General features: G+C 39.3%; 1 protein-coding gene across 2 annotated transcripts in view; it reads right to left on the bottom strand.

Moving 5' to 3' along the window:
- The window catches only part of GUCY2C (guanylate cyclase 2C), a 43,384-nt gene that overhangs the window by 4,204 nt on the left and 16,200 nt on the right, over window positions 1-22,980 (bottom strand). For both annotated transcript variants that reach the window (XM_058805577.1, XM_058805578.1), the window contains exons 11-23: window positions 21,198-21,279; window positions 18,827-18,932; window positions 18,250-18,312; window positions 17,622-17,693; window positions 16,572-16,676; window positions 15,301-15,387; window positions 11,092-11,224; window positions 9,137-9,274; window positions 5,073-5,161; window positions 4,263-4,354; window positions 2,547-2,705; window positions 995-1,187; window positions 422-596 (exon numbers count right to left, since the gene is read on the bottom strand). In XM_058805577.1, coding sequence (XP_058661560.1) covers window positions 422-596; window positions 995-1,187; window positions 2,547-2,705; window positions 4,263-4,354; window positions 5,073-5,161; window positions 9,137-9,274; window positions 11,092-11,224; window positions 15,301-15,387; window positions 16,572-16,676; window positions 17,622-17,693; window positions 18,250-18,312; window positions 18,827-18,932; window positions 21,198-21,279 — 1,494 coding nt within the window. The remainder of the gene's footprint in view (window positions 1-421; window positions 597-994; window positions 1,188-2,546; window positions 2,706-4,262; window positions 4,355-5,072; window positions 5,162-9,136; window positions 9,275-11,091; window positions 11,225-15,300; window positions 15,388-16,571; window positions 16,677-17,621; window positions 17,694-18,249; window positions 18,313-18,826; window positions 18,933-21,197; window positions 21,280-22,980) is intronic.

The following is a 22,980-nucleotide window of genomic DNA, read 5'->3' as shown; positions in this document are numbered from 1 at the left end:
CCCACACAGACTCAAAAAAAGTTTTGCTCCAAAAGCACAAAATACAGGCTTTCATCTTTTGCCTAGATAAGCATAGCTGGCCATGACTGATCTCCCCTTCAGTCAGAGAGAAATAATCTGTGAAGGCTTATTTGATACAACTGGTTTAATCACACCAGGAACAGTGGCTGTTGCTCATGCTAGCTACTGACTTAGGCTGTGAATTAATGGCTATGAGCTATTTCACTGCAGCAGGAGCAAAAGAGTGACTTATTTACTCTTGTTACTCTTCCTCTATAAACATTTTTTCAACCTGATTCTTCATGAGGAGTGCTGTGGTATCAGCACTGTATATGGTGTATTACCCGATCTTGTATGGGTGTTAATTCTGTGCAAAACCAGGCAACAACATTGTCACTGTTGATGTAGCATTACTGTGTACCAGAGTGAATTCCAATGCGAATCCAAACAGGCAGCCCTGGCAGATGTCTCAGTTCAAAAGATCCCATGAAGCTGAGGATGTCCAGAGCCATCATGGAGATGTCCACTGCGTGCCGGTTGCCGTTCCTGTTCGGTAAACCACTTACCACCATGTAAGCATCACCAATGGTCTCCACCTGTGGAAATAAAATCAGAACTCACTATTTCCAGACATAGAAGAGTACATCTTTATTTAAAAGCAGAAAGATTTTATCAGATCCTCTTGATCATGACTAAACATGTCTTCCCCTGAGAACAGGATTTTTTTAGTTTAAGGTAGCTGACATCATTTGGGTATATAAGTGTTTATAACTATATCCAGCATTCCAATTAATGAATGTCTGACCACCTACTGTAGGAAATTTGGTATAAGTAGGCACACTGAAAGCATATTTAAATGAAGTAATCATTTGAATATGACCTGTTTTTCTTTCTTTTGCTTTGCTTAGAAGACAGATTCCCAAATCTACCACATCATGCAATTTGATTTGTGTGTCCACTGGTTGTAAATTAGCAGAAGTACAGAGCTAATTACCTTGTAAACATCATGATGGTCAAGAATGTGGTCAAAGTTCTTGTAGATATCGTTGAGCATATCTACCACCTCCATAGGGGTGCTATATTTGCAGAGCGTGGTGAAGCCAACAATGTCACTGAAGTAGATGGTGACTTCTTCAAACAGCTCTGGCTCTACCAGGCCAGTCTCCTTCAAAGACTTTACTACTGGCCTGTGGAAATAAAAGAAGGCAGGAACACAGATGACTAGGGTTCACTATTAAAGGTATTTTTTAATGCAACCTAATTGCAGTATTGCTTTCTGTGTAGGAAACATTAAATAGTTTGCTGAAAACTGCCATTGTAATCACATTTTAGATGCCCATAATGCCTTTCAGCCAGGGACCTCAAAGCACTTACTAATGGTAATTAATGCACTACAGACTTTCAACATCCAGTCATGAGGAAACTGAGACCCAGGCAACTGAGCTTCTTGGTTAAGGTTAGAAACAGGGATATTGAGTCAAATTTAAAACTGAAATTCTGAACTTCCTGATATGTAGACTACATTCTACCCATACAATAAGTAAGAACAGACATATTTTTCTGTTTTCCCAGCACAGAAGTAATTTCATTATAATAATTACATCAACTGATCCTGATTTCAGAAGAGATATCTTAGTCTGGTAATTTATGGAAGAAAAATTCAATACCATGATAGTCAATGTCTATTCAAGAGGGACCTTCTTTTTCTTGCAATTCTAAATCCAGGGAAATATCTGTTCCTAGTGGTGATACAAGAAGAGAAGAACTGAAAGAGACTCAGAAAATTATAGGTTTTGCACAGTGCTGTGTTCCATCTACAATGAAATGGTAGCAGACTGATAGGAACAACAGAGAGTGGAAGGAGACATGAATTCCTTGTTGAACTATCTATACAGCCAGATCGTTCTTGATTTCCCCCAAAACTGTATTCAACACACACTTTTTTTTTACTTTTCTTTTTGCTGATGAGTCATAAAATCAATAACTTGACTACTGAAATACCCTTTAAACTAGTAATGACATACCAAGATAGTTTTACTATTCCAAATGTGCGCAATACCAAAATTACTGGTATTGCCAATATTAGAATGTCAATAACACTTATCCTATAGCATATTCCAAAGAATCCATCTAACCCAGTATGGCCCAGCCAATCTCAGCCCCTCTCTTGCATTGCTAAACCCCAGCCTCAAGCTGGACTCCACTCAGTGCTCTTCAGCTGAAGACACTCCTTCTAACCAGCAGAGCAGAGCTCTGTGATGTGGGGTCACTGTAGACCTGGAAGGCAGTGAAAGAGAGACTAGGGCTGGAAAGGGGGATCCCATGCATGAAGAAATGTTGAGCAAGATAATGGGTCCCAATACCATCTTGGCATGAAACTCTACCATAGAGTGGAGAGCTCAGGGACAGCTGCTTCTTCTTTCTTTTCTCTCAGGATTAGATTAGATGGGAAGAAAATAGAACATAAGCATTAATCCCATCCGCTACCCTGCAATAATCATATGTATGTAAATAAAATGCCAGCAAAAATCCTCCTGGTCAGTTACCTTGGAAGTAACATGAAATTAAGCCTGTCTGCTCTGTCTCTCTCCGCTTTGTACAGCTCTGTCCTTTCCTCCACCAGGTGTTCCAAGTTCCGGGAGTACAGCTGTAGACGCCGGATCAGGGTATCCATGTAGCTTTCATTGGTCTGGCCATGGAAATTACTGCAAATAACAGAATTACACAGGAGTCAAGAAGAAAGACTGATATATGGACATTGTTGAGAGCAGTTAAAAGGACGCCAAAAAGCAGCAGCAGACAACTTCTCCAGTGTTTGACTTCCCTGTAGTTAGAGTGCAAAGTGCCTCAAGTGTGTCATTCTTTTGCTTGCTTGGAGGCCTTATGTAGATGAATTGAAAGTCTATAATCCACACTTGTCAGTTGGAGCTGGTAATTCTTGAAGCACCCTTCAATCACCTAACCCTGCTAATATTATCTATTCCAGATTACCTTAGGTAACCCAGGAACATTCATTTATAAAAAGTAATCGGGAAGCTCAGATTCTGATAGGAAGCTAAAAATAGTAGGTAGAAAACTGCACATAATGTTTAGATGGGGACTGCAGCAGAAGAATTTAGACAATTTAGGGCTGTCTGTTTAGAAGAACAAAGAATACAGTGGAACAATGAACAGCCCCAGGGCTAATTTTACTCACAAAATCCTGCAGACTCAAGCCTACTAAACTCTGGAAGCAGAAGTGTGGTAACATGAGCCACTCAAACCCATGTTTGTCTGGGCAGCCTGCACTCACCAAAGCAGTCTGAAAGTAATTGGTACCAGACTGACTGGAAGAGTCAGATTAGTATTGTATCCAACAGGACTTCAAAATCACTCTTACTTCAAACAAATTTTGTATCAGGGATTCATCATCTTAGACCCACCCATATTGCGTGTGACAAGAGGTAACCTCTTTGCTTTTGTAGGATGAAGGCTTAGGAGCTGAACCAGGAGGCCTTTATATTCAGCTGCAGAAAGTTTATTCAGCTGATACATTGCCATGCATAGTACAGCTGTCCTGCCCATGTAAAATGTAAAATGGTGCTGTTGGGGTTTGTTGACTGGGAGAGCCTTAAAAACTGGAAGCAATGTCCCAGGAGAAGTGATTAAAAGCTCATGGTTTGGTCATTGAAATAATTAATTCAGACCAATGTTCTTCAGGAACAATGCAGCATTGTCCAGGTGGAAGGCCTGTGTAACCCCACTGGGTTTATCCAGCTGTCAGCCTTATTATTTCCCCACAAAGCCCTGTACCACCAAAGCCCTGTAATTAATACTTGTGTGTTACAACTCAGCATTTCTAGTCAGCTTAATTTGGAACCATCCAAACTTTCAAATCATCATTCAAACATCTATGTGCATTCATTTACCAAAACTTAAATTACATGAGTCACTATCCAACTCTTGATTTGAGATAAGGACAGAATTACTTGATTGGTAAAAATCCCTAACTATCCAGCTTGCTACTTTCATAATGTACCAATCTGAAGTATGGTGATCACCTCACCCTCACTCAACTAGGAAATTGAACACAGGTGTATGCATACAAAACATATGCACATGCTCACCTACTTTTCTGCCAAAGAATAGAAGAGAACCTAAATGATGGCATTAAGGGTTTTCACTGACTGAATCATAATCATATCAATTTACACACTTTAAAATATGAGCTCTCTAATAGAGGAGGAGTTTGGAGCATCTTACAAAAAGCCCCTGCTACTCACCTGAATATTTTAGCCAGAGTACTCTCAATTTTCTTAAAGTCAGGCCTTTTCTCTGGATCTTCCTCCCAGCAGTTCTCCACTAGTGTATATACCTTCAAACAAAAATTTAAGGAAAAGTCTACCTGAGTAATGGATATTGACAGAGAGTAGTGCTAAACAGCACTAGTTCATTATGGAATTTCTGGTTATTCTTGACTAGCAACATATTAAATTGTGTGACTAACTGTCTTGAACCTATGGTTAGAACACTCATTGCAGGCATCTCAACTCTGTGATGACTACTGACATGATCTTAACTCGAATTTGCAATATACAAATGAAAGGCAAGTGAATGGATCCAGTCTTGCAGACTGCAGTCAGACACAGTTACTGGCATGGTGGTAAATGCTGTGGTAATTTCCAATATCCCATGTTTGGGATTTTTCTGAAACTGGTGATTCAGCCAAAAAGAATGAGGCTGATTGATGAATATGTGAATATCTACAATACAGACATTTTCATCCACGCAAGAAGGCATAGGGACTACACCAGTGAAAAGAGGTATACTTGAGGTGTAATTCATCCCATCTCAAAGATACCTAAAATAGGTCAGAAGAGTGAGAGCATAAATGTCTATTTGTTTCCAGTGAAATAATTTCCATTACTCGTATTCCACATTGCTGCTAACAACTGTAGAATGCAATTTCTTCTGACAAGTTAGGGCCTTTGGAATAAAACGCATAGCTTCCACCTTCCCATGATCATAGGCTTTAGTTTGGCCAGGGCTTCCACTCTTCACCCAGCAAATGGCTTTGTTAATTATTAGCTTACTTCTGCCTGTCTTTCTCCCACTGTTTCCAAGGTCAGGTCTGGTCGGAAAGGCTTTACTCCTTTGCAGTTCTCCACTCTGTAAAGTTTCTCTAGTACACAAAAAATATCAAAGTTTTAAACAAAAAAGCATAAGAAGGACATTGTCATTGTCTATAGCAGTCTATGATGTTACAAGGTACTGTACAAACAGAACTCTTGAGCACAGTTCCCTCATTTTGATGTGAGTTTCAACTTTGAAGCTTTTCTAAATATATGGCACAAGACCAAAAAAGGTTGGCTTGAAGGTCCCTGAAAGCAAAACAAATAGAAATGTACATGAGTATTTACTGGTCACAGTAGACACTGTGGTTATGGCATCTTCCCAAATGAATGTTGGGCATTATTAGTGTGCCTCTCAGCATGAAGTATAATTACAGTCCAAAAACAATGTGAAAAGCCCATTGCAGCTTGATCAAAAGTGTGGAGACATACGCTGCTCATTAGAGCAGTTCAAATCATCCTGCACATGCTTAACTTCCTTAAAACTAAGCTATTCATATAAATGGGTTAAAAGCATTGCATTTGTTAACTCATTTGTACTCCTAGTCATAAAACCCATTCTATGAAAGTTATTTGGACTCTGAACACATCAAAATCAGGCTGCATTTGCACAACTCAATTTAAGCACAGTAAGAGAGAGCTAAAGCAAAAACATCTTCCTTTGTCTTTTTCCTGCAGACTTCAAGAATTCCAGGGAAAGGAAGGTATTTAAAAAGAGAAGTAATTTTTAACCTCTGGAGTTAAGGGAAATTAAAAAGGATTTGTGAATCAGAACAGATAATTTATATTAATAATGTCTGATTATATTTTGGATACAATTTTACTGAAGGAAGCATATAATGACATGAGGAAGATCTATAATTGCACTGGTCTAGGGCAGCTACAGATGCCTAAACATGCCAATGTGCATGATCACACCAAAATGATACAGCAACTTCTGACTTTTTGGTACAGAAATTACAGACTAGAGAAGGAGCAGGAAACTTGAGTCTCCCAAGTGCTATAGAGGGGAGAAACTGCTGAGAAGTCTTCTGTGGGCTAAGAGACAAGAAAGTCTATGTAGGGCTCATGTTGCAGAAGGAATGTGCTGGCTTTCCATGCTTGGACACACACCTGAGAGAGGAAGTAACAGTACCTATTAGCAACACTGCAATTAGTCAGAAAGTAGTGGACAAGAAAGGCAGCTTGAATTGAGCATTGGTACGTGGCAAGACTTCACAGTCTTTAGCAGTGAATGAGGTGTTTCTGAGAAGAGTGGAGTAACCAGATGGGGAACAGCTTCTTGCAGAGGTGTCAGTGAAAAGGACTATGACCTACTTCTACACATTAGAAATCCAGTTCTGTATACCTGTAATGGGACTTCTTCTCTCTCATTAGCAGCAATATTATTCAACATTAAGTTGATTGATACATATTTTCATGTTGAGAAAATTGGCTCACAGACTAACTGAGAGTTCAATTTTGCTAAGTTGGTGGATGGAGCTCAGGTATGGGGTTTTTTAAAATAAGTCTTTTAAAGTCTGAACACAATCTTTGCTACTGTCATTTAAGCCTGCAGAAGCAGGTGTATCAGTTATCCTGAAATATTAATATAATGTCTTTTAATTTGCAGAGACTAACTTCTGATAGCCTAGACATTGAAAGAGTTTCTCTTGTGACTTAAAAACCAAATGAATCTAACATACAACAGGGACATTTCTTCGTCCACTACCACTGACTCTAATTTGGTACTTTTCCCCCTCTTTTTATCTTGGACATTTGTAAATTAATAGTCACCCCAAGTTTAAGCTACTGTCTTCCAAAGTTAGATGATGCCACAAGCAAAATGCAGAAGTGTTTGAATAAGTTGGTTCACTGTTTTGCTCATCTTGGCTAATGAGTGAATCAGGCATTTAAATGAGGAGCCACTTCAGCAATATGTAATAAAACTAATTCCTTTCTGTTACATGAAATTTGATGAACTGATGAACATATTTTACTCAACTTGCATAAACAAAAGTCAAGAATAATACCAGAAGCCATTCGACCAGCAATGTGTATCTTAAACATCTAATAATGCTTTTATAGAAAAAAGGTTTTGTGGAGAAAACAATCTCCTTGGTGAATGGAAAATGTAAAATTTCATCTGAAATTTACAAAGCAGATTATTTTTTAAGTTACAGTGGACCCAGACTTAGCAAACAGATTTCACATCTAGTAAATTTCTTGTTGTTTTACCTCACATGCTAATATGTAACCATCTCCAGCAACATCGCTTAGGTGCTGTTAGGTACCTAGCTTAGGTGCTACAAAATCTTTAAATTCCATGGATTGCCCTCTTGCTGTTTGAAAGGGACAGTCTTTCCAAAGAGACAGAATACAGCATTAAGATACAGGTCAAAGATAAAACAAAGAACCAGGTTCTGGCTGTGATAGCCAGGGTCAAAAACAGAGCAGTGAGGATGCCACCACATCCCAGAAAAGCAAAGAAACACTATGTCTGAGGCTAACTTAATACCATTAACACAACACAGAAAGATTGCAAATGCTCAACAAGCCATTAAAAGAATGTAGTTTGCTATAGATTTGCTTCACAAGTCAAAATGAGCAAGGCAGGGCATTGCATTTTCTCCATGTTGGCAATATTTGTAAAATTCTTGCATTCGTAAGGATTGTGCCTGCCTATTCCCAAGAAACAGGAATAGAAAGGCCTTATTTTCTCTACCTTTCATTAAGCATGGAATCCTGAACAGTTTGTTTTCAGGAGAACAGACATTTCTAATCTCCATTAGATCTACATTTCTATTATAGAGTTGGTGATGTCAAAAACTGTGTTTCCCCAAACATGAACACAGATTTGTGGTAGTGTAGGATGATGAACATGCCCCAGAAATTATTCTCAAAAGTGACTCAGTAAAAGGGCTATTAGGCTGTTGAGCTGCTGCTCTAGGTGTTTTAACAAATGTGAGGCGGATCTAACAGAATGACTCAGAGGTAAAGGCTATGTCTAAATTTGTTGTTAGTAACTGTTGTTAGTCACTAGGAAAATCCCAAACCCACACATGTTTCTCTGTCAGTTTTTAGTACATAATAATGCCTGGATTCTGGGAATTGGGATTGACTGGGCCGGACAGGGGTGGATATTGTCCCGGTTTTAGCTAGGCTAGTTAATTTCTTCTCAGAAAGTGTCAGCATGTTGTGTTTTGATTTTGGAATAAGAATGGTAACACACTGATGTTTTGGTATTTTGCTAAGCTGTATTTATCCTAAATCAAGGACTTTTTTTTAAACTTGTTTCAGGTCCCCTGCCAGTGAGAGGTTACTTTATTTTTGATTATTTAACTGTTCTTATCTCAACCTGTAACTTTTACTTTGATTCTCCTCCTCATTCCACCAGGGGGAAGGACGGTAGAGAGGGGAGGTTGAGCAAGTGGCTGCATGTTGCTTAATTCCCAGCTGGGCTTAAAACCACAACAGCTACTCAAAAACAATGTCCCAAAATGCACAATACAGGGTTTAATAGATGCACTACAGGAGGAGATGATTTTTCTGACAGAAGTTAAATTGCTAAAGTTAATTATAACCAGCTTGAATGAAGTCTGAATTGCCAGTTTTTAAATGCCAACTGTTCTTGTGTCATGCAGCTGAGTTTTTGTTTTTCTGTGTTGACAATGCTGATTTATGCTGCCTAAAATAAATGGCATATTACATGTTGTTTCTAAGTCAAAATAGAAAAATCTTTGAGGCCTTTAAATGTCACAGTAAGTCTGGACAGCATTGTATAATGTTAACTTCCGTAATGCTGGGCTCCAGGTGAGAAGGAAAAGAAAGGGCAAGAAAACTCAATGCAAACTTTAGTTACAGAAGAAGGGACACTTGTGCCCAGAGTGAGATCCTTCAAACAGGCTCTTCATTCACCACAGAGAAAGGAGCAGCTGTTCAAGCAGTTATCAGAGACAGTGCCTTTCACAAAACATGGAGAATCGGCCAGTTACAGCTACAACCATCCCAGAAGGCTGCAATAGACGGGAAACCAGTGGAATTACCTCTGTTGTCCCACCAGTGTTTGGTGTAGAAGGTCTCTCTGCGTAGGATGATTTCTTGGGCAATGATCCCATAGCTGTACACATCACCCTTCTGAGATGCATCAGCATGCCGGAGATGCTCAGGAGCTGTCCACAGGTCTGAAGATACAGATGGCAATGCAGGATGATGCAAAGGGGAAAGGAGAGAAGCAATTGCAAAAAAGGGTGATCCTTCTCAGACCATCCACTGGCTATAATGATATTTCCTTTTACTATTTTCATATCCAATCCAGAGCCCACTGGTATTTTGGATTTCCTACTTTAGCACTTTTCTTGAGAAGCTGACATCAATTCAGGTTAGATAAAACTCAGATGTAGTTTTCAGTTTTCTGGGATTTGCTGACCCTGCTACTTTCCACTGTAGATGCAGACTCTTACACCTCCAGAAAAGTTATGTTTATTGGCAATGAACTTGCTCTTCTTAGCTATGTGTCAAAGGCTTCTTAGAAGTAGCCTATGTATCTGGATAAGACCAAGGAGTGCCAGTGCTATAATAAAAATACTCTGAGCCATAAATTATTGAGCTAGGAGGTGCAAGGAGTTTTTATACACAGTGTCTGATAAAAAGACAGCAATATTTCCCAATGACCTTGATATCATGAAGCTATTGAAATAATTTTCAAGTGCTTTTGATTCTGGCATAATGTTACCTGCTCATAACTACTTGCCTTCTACAGAAATTATTAATCTGTATTTCTAGTGCAATGAGCACCACTGTACCTCAAAACCAGAATGCTGCCATGGTACAACAGATGTGACATGCTGGTGACATAACAGAGACCTGAACACAGTGACCATGAAGACAGTGTTATGATATTAGGCTGTAACATCCAACCACAATAAATCTGTGGATCTCTTGGGAAACACTGAGTTTTCATCAAGGACATAGACTGAGTAGCCAGAAATTTTGAGTCTGTTTACAAGCAATAAAAGAAGATAAATACATTACAATGTAATACTAAATACTAATACTAATACTAATACTAATACTACTAATACTAATAATAATAATAAAAATTTTAAAATTAAAATTTTAAAATGAAGAATTAATAGAACATTTATGTTCAGTGAACTTTTCTTAGTCCTTTTTAATGTTCTTATTGCTACTCTTGAGTACGTTTCTGTCTAAATGTAAAAATTTTCTGCAAACCTGTTGCAACCAGTTTCTTTTCAGGTCATAGGCTGTAGTTGCAGCACAGTGCTGTGTTTATTATATCTCAAGCTCTACTCTGCATATTCATATGACATAATTTCAGATGGGCTCATCTTTTCACTCCAGATCAAGTAAGAAGGAAAAGATGAGTAGAAATGAGTGTTCTATTTTACAGAAATATTCTATGAATGTGAGGTGAATAGAAAATGTAGAGAAAAGCTATTAATATTATTTCAATCTGGCTGAGCATATATTATGAGATTCCTAACTAAGGAATAAGAAACAGAGTTATCATCAGATATCAATACAGATTTTTTCAAGGATTATCAGAGTCATGTCTGTTACTGTTTAAATGATACCACAGAGCACTGTGGTAACACATGTACCTAGTCAATTACAAGATTTATGGTAAATTAACTCTTTTTTTTTCTTCACACAGTTTCAGTACTACTGCTGAAAAGAGCTGTTTGCATGAAGGACTTGGATACTGAAAATGTTTCTCACATCTCAATCACAGGTGAAATCTCTGTTTTCTAAACTAAAAGCTGAATATTCATCTTTCCTTGTTCTCACACTGTCTGCTAGTAATTCTTCCATTGTGCTATTCAAGTTAAAAACATATAATGGCTGCTATAATATGAATCAAAGTTGCATTGTTTTCTACTGTGTACAAGACGTAATTAGACCCTACTGGTCTATGAAGATGAGAAAATTCCACTGGGTTGGAAACTGTGAAGGAGAGTCCAGACAGGCATTTTTTTACCTTTCCTTGGAGGCAGAATTGAATTACAGCCAAAATCAGTGATCTTCACTACCATGCGATTGTCTACTACACAGTTTGTGGATTTGAGTCGACCATGGACTTCAGTTTTGCTTGAGTGCAGATAAGACATTCCCTGTGGTTGAGAATAAAAGAGAAAGAAAGCATAACTACATGTGGGACACTCAGATGTTACCAGACTCAACAAGAATGTGAATATTAGCATAGTATCTGTGCAAGTAATTAGAAAGACTTCATCTGCAATGGATATGCATAAATCACAATTCCCTTTCATATTATTATTTTACAAAGGAGACTTTCCAAGGTCTTAAGAACAGTCAGTATTGAGAAATGAGGAAGTGGGTCATGGGAGGCCATTCTTACTCTTAGTTAACAACAATCTGACATACCATCTTCGTTTTGTCAATATTAGAGCACACGTAATTAAGGAAATGTATTTCCTCCCACAAAAGTTTTAATTTCACTTACAATAAATGTATTTGGGTAAATTTAATATAGATTTCTTGGAATGTCACACAAAAAGTGCTTCCAACTGCACGTTCATCCAAGAGACACAAGAAGTGTGAGAGGAATTGCTTCTTATGTCTGTATTGTCTTTGAAGATCACCATAGACCAGAAATGTTTTCTGAAACATTGCAGCAGATCCTGTAATTGCAAAGCAGAGGGCTCCAGAGCAGTCAATGCAGAGAGTGTCAGATGATGCACTAGGGCTTAGATCAGACAGAGGATTGGACTAGACAGACATAAAGGTCTCTGCTGACCTGACTGTTTATGGTTTTCTCTGTACAAGGCAATACACAGCAGTTATCCATGAGCTAAACCTGAAGCGAGCATGAGGCCTGGCCAGTACAGTTTCATCTTTATCTCCTGAGATTCAGACTCCTGACTCACAACACACAGAGGCATACAGAGGTGTGTAGCTCGCCCCTTTTTACTCATTGCCTCTAAATTATCTGATCTAGCCTAAGACATTCAAATATGGTGCAATCCATGAGAAGGGGCTAGCACTGAGGCACGGCAGTGGCTGTCAACTGAAGAAGGAAGCAGGTATGCTAATTTGTACCCTCTTGCTATTATTTATTCTGTTCCATTTCACTCTTCTGAACGACTTAAACTCACACCAACTTATAACCTACTGCTGGTTGTTCTTCTTCCTATAGGCCTCATTTCTTCGTTCTCAGTATATGAAGTGCAATCTCTATCCTGTGGAAGTCAGAACAGGTATGTTATATCTGTTCAGTTTCTTCTCTGAATGATCTTCCATTTAGGCTCCTACATGTATAGCTCATCCTTTTCTATAACTGGTAGAATCCCACCAGGGTTACATGGCTCATGTGGTCATGATACACTGTATGACATGCTGGGTCTTCTTTTCAAAGAAGTCCTTACCTTCTTTTCAAATACTGGGTTATTCCTAATTGGGAATGGATCAGCAAATGCTACAAGAGATCACTGAGATACAAGCTGAGTTTTGGGCAGAGTAGATGTACGTTTGAGACACAAGCTGCCTGCAAAAGATGCAATCTCTGGAGAATGTTGTTGGACTGGTTATCCTGGATCTATCTAGACCATGCCAAATTTACAGAGATTGTGTGCACACTATACCCAAGGAACATATTTTTTGATTAAGCAGCTTTTCGCATGCAGCCCTGATGACACTACCCAGGATGTTTTGCCTGCTTTAGGCCCTTTTTCCTCCAGCAACGCCTTCTTCCAGCTCCTGCTTTCATTAGCCACAAAATATTTCCATTACTGCAGCAGAATTCCCAATTAGTATCAGCATCAAATGACAGGCAAAGGTAATTTAGATTTCCTTACCCCAAGGCTTTCTTGTTAACAACTTCTGGAGGCAAAGGTCTTGTAAATGTCCCTGATAAAATTTTCCTCTTTCCTCCTCACTAACATATGCACCTACCTGAAAACACAGAACCTATTAAAACCCACAATGTGATTTTCAAAATTTATAATGGCTTTCAGTACAATAGTTCCAAATATTTGAGCATTCTTGTAACCTTTGCTCCGGAGCTCTGAAGCTTTAGTTCTGACTGACAAACCTTTTCCTGGCATAATGCAAGAATATTACAACCCCTTGCACAATATCCTGCAGCAGCCACTTATTTAATAAATAGTATTGCAACAACAGTGTATGCACTAATAACTACAAGGCTTGATTACTGCAATTCCCTGTCAGCAGACCTTTCATCAGAGCTCTTTGGGCACATGGCCAAATCCATGTAGTTATAAGGTGGTCCCATCAATCCAAGAGGCAGATACAATAGCAAGAAAGAAAGAAAAGATGGAGGGGGGAAAGTAAACTGAATAGATTTAGGACTTCCTCTTTGGCCACATCACCTTTTCTATTGAATTAGAGACTGCTCCAAGAATAGTCATCACTTGGCTGTTTGCTCCAGGGAATACAGAAGACCCAACCTTTGTTCAGAAACAGATGCAGCAGCTTCTCAAGCAAGCATAGTACAAGGACTGTTTGAGCCATGGTAAAAGCAGAGTGAATGAAAGTGGTGATGTGGAGAGGGAGAAGCATCTCAAAAGGAAGGCAAAGGAACACCAGGTCATAAGTATTTTAATAGCCTGGAGAGCTGCAGCTGGACTTGAAAAGGACAGATACTGAGATGAGAGGAACTGGAGTTGAGAGGGCATGAAATTACTTCTTTAAAAAGAGAAGCCATTCAAGTAAATATAGATATGGTGCTTGGAGGTTTAGAAGATATGGTTTGGAAAAAGCAATACTAGAATTTCATGGAAATGTGTAGGTCCCAGAAGCTTCACCATAGTATCAAGGAATAGGAGAGTTGGCAGGTCATCCAAACAACAGTAATTTTCCTGATAATCCTAGGTACATACAAGTTTTCATGAAGAGTTTGTGAACCATCTCTCCTAACTCAGGTAATAATGCTCAGGAGCCATTCCACATAACAGATGCTTTGTGCCAATCCATCCTCAGGTGCCATGTCCCCTTTACCAATGGTGCAGCAAATGACTGGCTGTGCAGTCTCAGCATAATTGCAGTCATTGGGCATTTGGTCACTCCCTTCAGAGGGACTGGGATTTCTCTTTCCTCATAAACAGAGACAGTACTAATCATTATTTGCTAAGGAAACATCTGAAGGTGATCTGAGGGTGCAAAGGGTTAAAAAATACTCTGGGTTTTGAGGAGGAAGAGAAACTCCTCTGCTGCTACTTAAAATGAAACTTTAACTGAACGTAAACTGAACTTGAAAGTCATTAACAAGGCCAACAAACTGTGACAATTTGGATTAAGTGGGCTTTAATAAAGCACAAGATTTTCAATATCTCTTTAGAACAGACACAGTGGAGTCATTCATCGTGGAGACCAAATCTGAACTGGTGCATGTAGGGAAATAGGAGGCCTGTTCAACTCAAACCAGCTATAGGAAGAGGAGAGCAGCTGAGCCCTGGCAAAAAGATCAGATTGTGGAGGGGGTTCTTTACATTATCTGTAGAGGCATAATGAATTATTATACCAGTGAATTACAAAGGGTCCTTAACTACTAGCTAAACAGTTACGAGTGTCTAATGTAGAACAGCATTTCCTTTATTGTGCATATTGATTTTTCCTACCACAAGGACCTAAAAAGCAAAGATCTGTTGAAAGCTACTGAAAACCAGCCTTGGTTTCTGTACATGACTAAATTTTTCCCTCTCCAGCTGCTTGAAATCGATAGCTGTAGTGAGAAACCAGTGTCTCACTCTAATGAGAAAATGAGGATGGTACATGAACAGTTTGTTTAGAAAAAGTTGATACCATCTCTGGATAGATATTAGAATAAGTCTGTGATTTGAAAAAATACAGTTTTGCTCTGTATGCTTTACCTGAGGCCACAAAGCAGTGTGTTTTGCAGAGCTTGTGACGGCATAAGCCCTACTTAACAGAACCACTGGTCAGCAGATTGTAACCCTCTGATCTCTGGGCCACATTTCTTTGGGGTATACTTGATTTGTTTATTTATAAATAGCCCCAGGCCAGTTCTGGCCCCTATTTCCTCCTTCAGTCTGAAAGCCTGCCTCAGATAACTGTCCCCAGAGGAGAACAGACTGGAAGGGCACACAGCTCTAGGAAAGAAGACGACTTTGAGAGCTACACTCCTCAGAGGATCAGTTCTGCAAGACAGGACAGGCTGATTTACATTTACATATGACAGCACACTTACCTTGGCAATATCATACATGACAGAGATTTTAAATTCCCAGTCCATGAACGTGCCATCAGGGTAGGATATTTTATCATTTAAAACATCCTGTCAAGAGAAGAAAGGTTTTTCAGGGAAAAAGCAGAAGATGAGATATGGGTGCACAAATTGCATGCCTTTCAACCAGCAACTTTGGTTTTTATAGAAAGTACATGCACTAGAACAGAAGTTGACTCAAAAATTAGGGAATATTAAATATATATTAAGTTCAGACAGAGCTAGAAAAGGGGGGACTACAGAAAAGAAAGGTTTCTGCAATTAAAATAGGTTGCGAAATCAGTTTTCAAAACAAGTTTTTAATAACACAAAATAGCTGAGAAACAAATGGTCAAGTTGTGCAAGAGGAAGGGAGAGGATTTTCCATGTTTTGTGCTCACAGTCCATTTCCTACCAATTTACTCCTAGCCTAACAAGTTCAAAGTAAATTGTTGCTTTATCTTTGCCTGCCAGTCATTTACAGTTCTTTCAGACATGATGACATCCATTGATAAAGGTAAACTTCCATAAGTATGCCAGTTTACCAGAAAATAACTTAGAGAACAATTATTTTGCTGCCTTGCTGTGAGTTTGTTCCAGAGACCACTGCTACTGATGACAGTCTTTGTATGATCACAGAAGCAGAGACAATATATACCCTCAGAAGAGCTGATGATTATCACTTCATGATTAGCACTGAAATAATATTGGTAGTACTAAACCAGTAATAAAGTAGTAAGTCTTTCCATATTCTTGCCAGCATCAATTTACCATTTCTTTTTATAAACAAAAAATAAGGGTTATTTTCCCTTAAAATGCAGAACTTGCCATTTTTCTCCCTTACTAATATTGAATATATTCTTTTTTTCTGCTCTTGCATACTCTGTGGTACACAAGCACATCAGCAGAGAAAACAGCTACAGATTGGAAAATTAAGAACAAGTTAAATCCTATATGCTCCCAATAGGGGACACAACACCAATACTGGCTGTTACTGTGGCCTGGGTCTGTACTTTTCCTTGGCTCCCCCTCACCTCGTCCTCTTGCTGCTGAGAACCATCAAAGTGACACAGCAGAACCTGGGGCAGGATGGGGAGCGCCAAACAAGGGGGAGGAAACTTAGAATGAGAAACCTGCCACCTCTTGCTCAGTCCATGGCTGCTGTACAAGGGTCAAAGACAGAGAGATGGGGATTTCTTTTCTTACTTTGAAATTTGATAATTTGGGGGTAGAAGAAGACCCTTAAAATTCTTTACCCGCAAAGAACCTCTTTCGCAGTATTCAATCACCCCAAAGATCATGGTGTCTATCTTCACAGTGCCATAGAACTTGGTCAGGTTGTAATAATCAATCTGTAGGAGCTGGAGCAGAGACATTTAATCTGTTTTAAAAAGCAATCATTTTTAGTACAGAAACATAGGACATGGATATTTGTATGACACGGCTTTTTATCTCAGGCCCTGATAAGATGTATGAGTTTCCCTTAAACCAGAGTGTGCTAAGGCACTGAGTGAAGTACTTGAAGACATTTGTCATTCCAGAATCTTCTGGATTAGGGAGATAAGAGTGGCTGCTGTTGGGTACTGCAAGTTAATTTTAGAGCCCAATATAGTATCTAATACTGCCTCTCTATCAAACCTCCCAGCTGACCAGAATAGCCATTATGAGTGACAGAATGATGTGAATCAGTCAGTAAATGAGCAAGTAATAAAAATTTAATGATGCTGCATGATATTATGGAGTTTGTCCATTTAAATAGACAACAGTAGTTTACTTTGAGGTATTTTTAGAGTTTATTGAATTCACAATATAGCAGTGTTGTGTAATAGGAAAACCATTCAAAAAAAGATGCAGTACTGCAGCCAAATTAATCTCCCATGCTGAAAGGGTCTGTATGCAAAAGTCAGCAGAGAGTAACTTATATTTAAAGAGCTGCACTTGGCATTCAATAATAAGATTTAACTACAACATTCCACTACTGATGAATTAGTATGATATGAGCCAAAAGAGTGCAGTGCCTTTTAGCATCAGCTATAAAAACTGATTAAGTAAGGCCATATGACAGCACATGAATTACTTCATTCATCCTCAGCTTGACTGGCACACGATTCAGACTCTGAAGTGGTGATGAGATCACATAACAAAGATAAAGTTCATCAAGCAATATCCTTTGAGGAATTCATTACCTGTCCACCTCACAAACATGCACAAGCATATGGCTATTGGAGTTGACAGCGGAAAGCAATGACTTCACTCATAGCCTCCATCCCACCCTGCTGTGTCCAGTTTCTATGTGCAACAGTTACCTTGTTCAGTTCTATTTTTTGCTTTTCTGAGAAATTTCCATCACTGTATTTGAGATCCTTTAGGATCACCACCTGAAGGAAAAATACCAGTGGGAGAAAAAAAGTCATATGTTTAGTACAACAGCAATTAGTCTTTCTCTTCCAAGAAATGTCCATACAAAGAAATACTTCAGAAACACCTGCCTACTGCTTCACTGTTGGAGTTTCAGTTAATCAGCTAATAAGTACTGGAACTATATTTTCTTCAAAGGATTTAGATCTATCAGTTGTGCAGATTTTAACTCAACAAGAATATAGCTCAATCAGGCAGATAGCTCTACTGAATGCAAAGAATTGCCATGTAAATGGCCTGTCCTCCATTAAGCTATTCACCTCTTTAGTACCAAAATGTATCAGATTTCTGGTCCCTGTGTTTATGCTGCTGTACTCCAGGGCTAGGGGTTCATGGAGTCTAATATTTAGCCTTCTGTCAGCAAACAAAATACATAGCAGAAGATCGGGAACAAAGGGCTTATTCCTTCCATAAGAACTAACCATTCTGCAAGGTCAGGGGAGGTGGAATGACCTCCTCCCAAAATGTGCCCTCCTAAAGGTGAGGAAGGGAGCATGGACACTGCAGTCAGGTTACCTTCTTGTCATACTTGCCCTGGCGAAGTCTCTGGGTGGTGTCACGTCTCTTATCTTCATCAATCTGAGAACAAAGAAGAATAATTAACTTGCAATTATCACCTACTCCTCACTTGACAAGTCCAGAGGGATTAGTAATGTCTGTGTGTGCCACACGGAGAAGCATAAACCTCTCTCTCTAGGGAGGGTCATTACATGCCACAGAAATTGTGGGACATCCATGCCACTCCCAGGCCCTCCACCTGCTGTTTTCATGCTCTTTGGCATTATAGAGGCATAACAATGCACAGGAAATCATTTGTATCAGAGACTGGAAGTCAATACCCAGCCCATTCCCCCATCATAAAATGAGCTTTACCGATAGGAACAGGTATATTCTATTAGGGAGCAATAGATGGGGAATGATTTCTATTACTTCAATACAGCAAGTGTGGGTTAAAATAAAAATCATAAATCAACAGGTCCTCATCCTACCAGAGCCATAGGGTGCTGTAGTCAGAACATGTCAAAACCCCAGCATTGATTGTCCTTAGGAGACAGAATCCAAGATCCAGCTTTGGAGACTGTGCTTCTCTTACCTTTAAACTAACATAACTTGTCTCACTGGTCTCTAGAGGCAGGATTTCCTCAGGTGGTATATGGGACCATTTCTTCCACCGGCGCTCATTATCTCTCCTGTACTTCCTGAAGAACAAGAGAAGCCTTCTGGGACATCCTCCCAGGGAACCGAAACCCACAACAGGAGATTAGGACAGGGAAGCATCTAGTGTCAGGATGACACAAGGATGGTGTGACAGGTTGATGAGACTTGAGCAGAAGCCTGGTGGCTCTCATCCAGTTTTCCAGTTTGAGGAAACTCCTTAATTCTCCTAGCTTTGGGAAAGCCTAAATGCTCATTCATTCTGTAGCAGAACAGAACAGATTTAGCAGAACAGCTGCTAGGCAATTGCCAGAGTCTTGGGGGTGGTCAGAAGAATTTAAAGCATAAAGGACCATCTGGATTTTATACAGTTTTCTCCTCCATGTTATTAAATGTACTTGGAAGAGAGGTCCCACAAACAAATGTAAGCCAAAGGAAGTCCTGCCATCCACAGTGGTTAGTAAGAACTGCTGTGAATACAATGCCAGGAGAGGAGGTGCTGAGTGCCTTTTTGTGGGTGTCCCTTGTATTCTGCACATTTTATAAAAATGAGGGAAGAGTCCTTGGAAATGGGAGAAAGAAACTGCTGTCTCCCCTGCAGAAATTCAGTCTTAGAGAAAAGCTAGTGCTCATCAAAGACAGCTAGTGCTCATCAAATTGTCTCCTTACTTGTGCAAGTCCTTCCTCAACTAAAAAAACTGCACAGGATTGAGTGGAGAGTTTGCAGGAGAATCCTAACACACTGATAACTGCTGGCAAATGCTCCAAATGGCAGAACCCATACTACTGACTAATAACACAAATATTCCCTTGTTCACTACATTTTTTTAGCATATATTTGCTTAAGAAAATGAAGACCAACAATTGCAATAAGAACTGTTTTTCTCTGTTCTACCTTGTAAGGTGTGTCTATGTGTCATTAAGATGCACTAGAGTTCAAACTGGTATCAGCTGGTTATTAAGAACATATCAAACTGAATTAAAACCTTCCAGGTCTAATATTTAGTTACATGTTTTTCAGGATTTAGACTTTTTACTTTGCAGTCAGAACTTCACAGGTAGCTGTAGAATAGTTCAAGTGTGCTAGAAACTTAGGAGATAAAGAACATATCATGAGACATTTTGTTGATTTTCATAGGAATTTCTCTTCTTTGCTTGTTAGGGGATAATCTTCAGTAGCAATTATATTTGAGAAGTTTACTACTGTTTTGACACTAAAAGTGCAAGTTTTATTCGAAAAAAGTCTCAGAAATCTCTTCTATATTTGATGCTTGGGAATATCACAAAGATATGTAGACAATAATCTAATCATCTAAACAGAATATTTAGATTTTATGCATCTGCAAATATGAAGAAGTATAGAATATATTACAAGTCCCTGCTTTTGTTTATTAATTTTCATAGGCATTGGAAACTTTACTGTCTGTTTGTATGTCAGTGCTAAGACGTGACAATGATTAGCGCCTACGTATCTTGCGGACAACTGGATGTATAAGAGTTGTGTATCTTTATCTTTGATTTTTCCCTTGTTTTAGTTAGCAACTTAGATTGGTCTACTCAAAATAAGAGAGCCTGAATAGCATCTGTTTCTAATAAACTTTTCTTAAGATCTTATTTTCTTGTTTTTTCTGAAGTTCTCCACTATATAACAAAAATACAGATTGAAAAGGGAGGCACAGGTAAGAAGATTTTTTTAAAGATTAAAGAAAATCCTACACTTTGGAACTGTGGTGGGATTTCTTCCATCAAAAGGAGTCATCAATTATTTCTATTTCTGCCTTTTCCATAATGATAATGCTGCATGAAACTCCAAGCTGTTAGAAAAATTTTTATGCAGGGTGTTGACAGAGTTGAAGGAATGGATCCATGCAATGAAAACACCAAAACCTCATGGTGTTTTGACTCCTACGGTGTCTCAAGAGAAACACCACCTTCTAGATTTAGCTTTTATGTCACCAATACATTGAAGAAATATAAGTGAATCCCAAGAAAGCCAAAGATGGGTAGTAAAGTGGAAAAATTCTGAAGATTGGTATGAGACATATTTCTGTGTATGTATAGGAATCAGAGCTTTTTAGCAGATGCAAGAACACTGAGCCTTGCTGCACCTTCTCCCTTGATTATTAACCGGTCATAACAACACCATGGATGCAAGCACTACTTGGCATATACCAGAGTTCACACTAGGGACAACCACACAGGTCTGCAAGGTAAGCTAATGAAGGGCTCTTCAAGGAGGGATCAAAGGCTTTGTCCTAGTGGGAAAACTGTTCAAGGACAAACAAACAGAAAGCCAAAGGGGTTGGTACCTTAGAATCAGCAAAGAGATGATCAGAACCAGAATCACAATTCCCGTGAGTGTAAAGACAGCGATAGTCAAGATGTGTGGGCCTGCAGAAAAGAAAAAATGAAAGATAACTTCATGGAGGATGCTGAAAAACAATATTGTATTTAAGAAATTACCCTCACACACATGGAAATCACAGTAGCTGACCAAGGACACTTTTTTGGTCACATCCAAATTGAGACGCTTTGGTAAAGTCCAGCACTGCCTTGGAATGACACTTGCCTCTTTCAATGTGGGATGAAGCATGACCCAGATTAGTGCAGCCTTACATCCCCACCTGAGGAATGGGCAATCTGTGGGCACACCCAGGCAATGGCGCTACTGTGTGGACTGTACTCTTCAGTAGGAAATTAATATCCTGTAGAGGGAAATTAATCTGGTGGCAGCACAAAGCCAGTAAAGTATCCTTGGAAGCTGCTAGGAGCCAAATAGTTTGAAAATCATGTTGTTCAGGCATCTGAGGACTTAGACCCCAAACCTACAGAGCCCACAAGGGTTCTAATCCTGAGCAGGTACACAGGATGAACAAGGCTGGGAACTGAATAAGGTTTTAATGTTGATTGTCTTACTGTGGAAAAGCAAACTGAAGCCTCTCTCGTGTCTGTTCTTGGAGCTTGGGGGTACTGGGAAGGAAAGTTGGTGGCCACCAACTTCATTTGAAGAATAACAGGCCATTATCACAGAGCTTCAGCTGGTGGTCACGTGACTAGAGTGAACCTGCTTTACTGAGCAAATGCCTCAGGCAAAAAAGGCAGAGGAGAATCCAGTTTTGCAGATTGCCATGTTGATCAAGGACAGTAAAAGAGCTGAATTATTCAGCCTTACTGAGGCTAATATACTTCTGTCTGTGCCCAGGACCAGAAATGAAGGGACACAGAAAAAAATATCAAAATTAGTAAAGAAATAAGAACCAAATGTACACACACTAGCTGCCTTCAGAATCAAGCAGCAATTGAGGAAGGATTTTCAACATAGCAATTTTTGTGCCTGTATCTGACATAGGATTCCGTTTATGAACTGCTCTGGAATTTGGAGCCAGATTTCTGTTTTGATTTTTTTTTGTTCTGGGTATCACATCTCTCCAATTTCTTTCAGTATGTTCATCAGGGCCTCTTTCAGTATGTCTAAGGGCCTCAAGGTAATTTAGTATTAGTCTGATGCTCTCTGATGAAAATCATCAGTACTATCGTTCTCCTCCACAAGTTAAGTCACCACTATAAAATGAGAGCTAAATGAGAACGGGCAAAATAATTTTGCATAAAAATTGTCTGAAACTTCAGGTTTGTGGATTGTGGTATACAGCTTCAACAAACAGATTACAATTTTCCGTCGAAGTGCTGTGGGACCGTAATTTCCCTTTCCTGAGGTTCTGCTGCCACCTTCTGGCTCTTAGTTTTAAAAGAGGCAGAGGGAGACAACTGGTCCTCTGGAACCAGAAACGTTTGTTTATTGAAGAATGATCTTATCTGCGTTTAGAATGAGGGTTAAAACTTTCTGAATAAGGGGAAAATATGGATGAGCCCTCGTTTTTTTCACGGAATACTAGGAGGAAGGTAGGCAGCAGAACTGGGTCAGCTGTTCTCAGTTATGGCTTAGGAAGAAGCAGGGCTCTCTGGTTGTCTCTGCTGTTCACCTACTTGGAGGAAAAAAGCTATTCCAGGATGGAAAGTTTTGACTGGCTTTAGCAAGACACTGTGATTACTTAAACTTTGACCATTCTCCTTTTTGGGGGGGATATATTTATT

The sequence above is a fragment of the Ammospiza caudacuta genome, chromosome 5 (genome assembly GCF_027887145.1).
Source record: "Ammospiza caudacuta isolate bAmmCau1 chromosome 5, bAmmCau1.pri, whole genome shotgun sequence".
NCBI classification, from domain to species: Eukaryota; Metazoa; Chordata; class Aves; order Passeriformes; family Passerellidae; genus Ammospiza; species Ammospiza caudacuta.
This window is presented reverse-complemented; position numbering and strand designations above follow the sequence as displayed.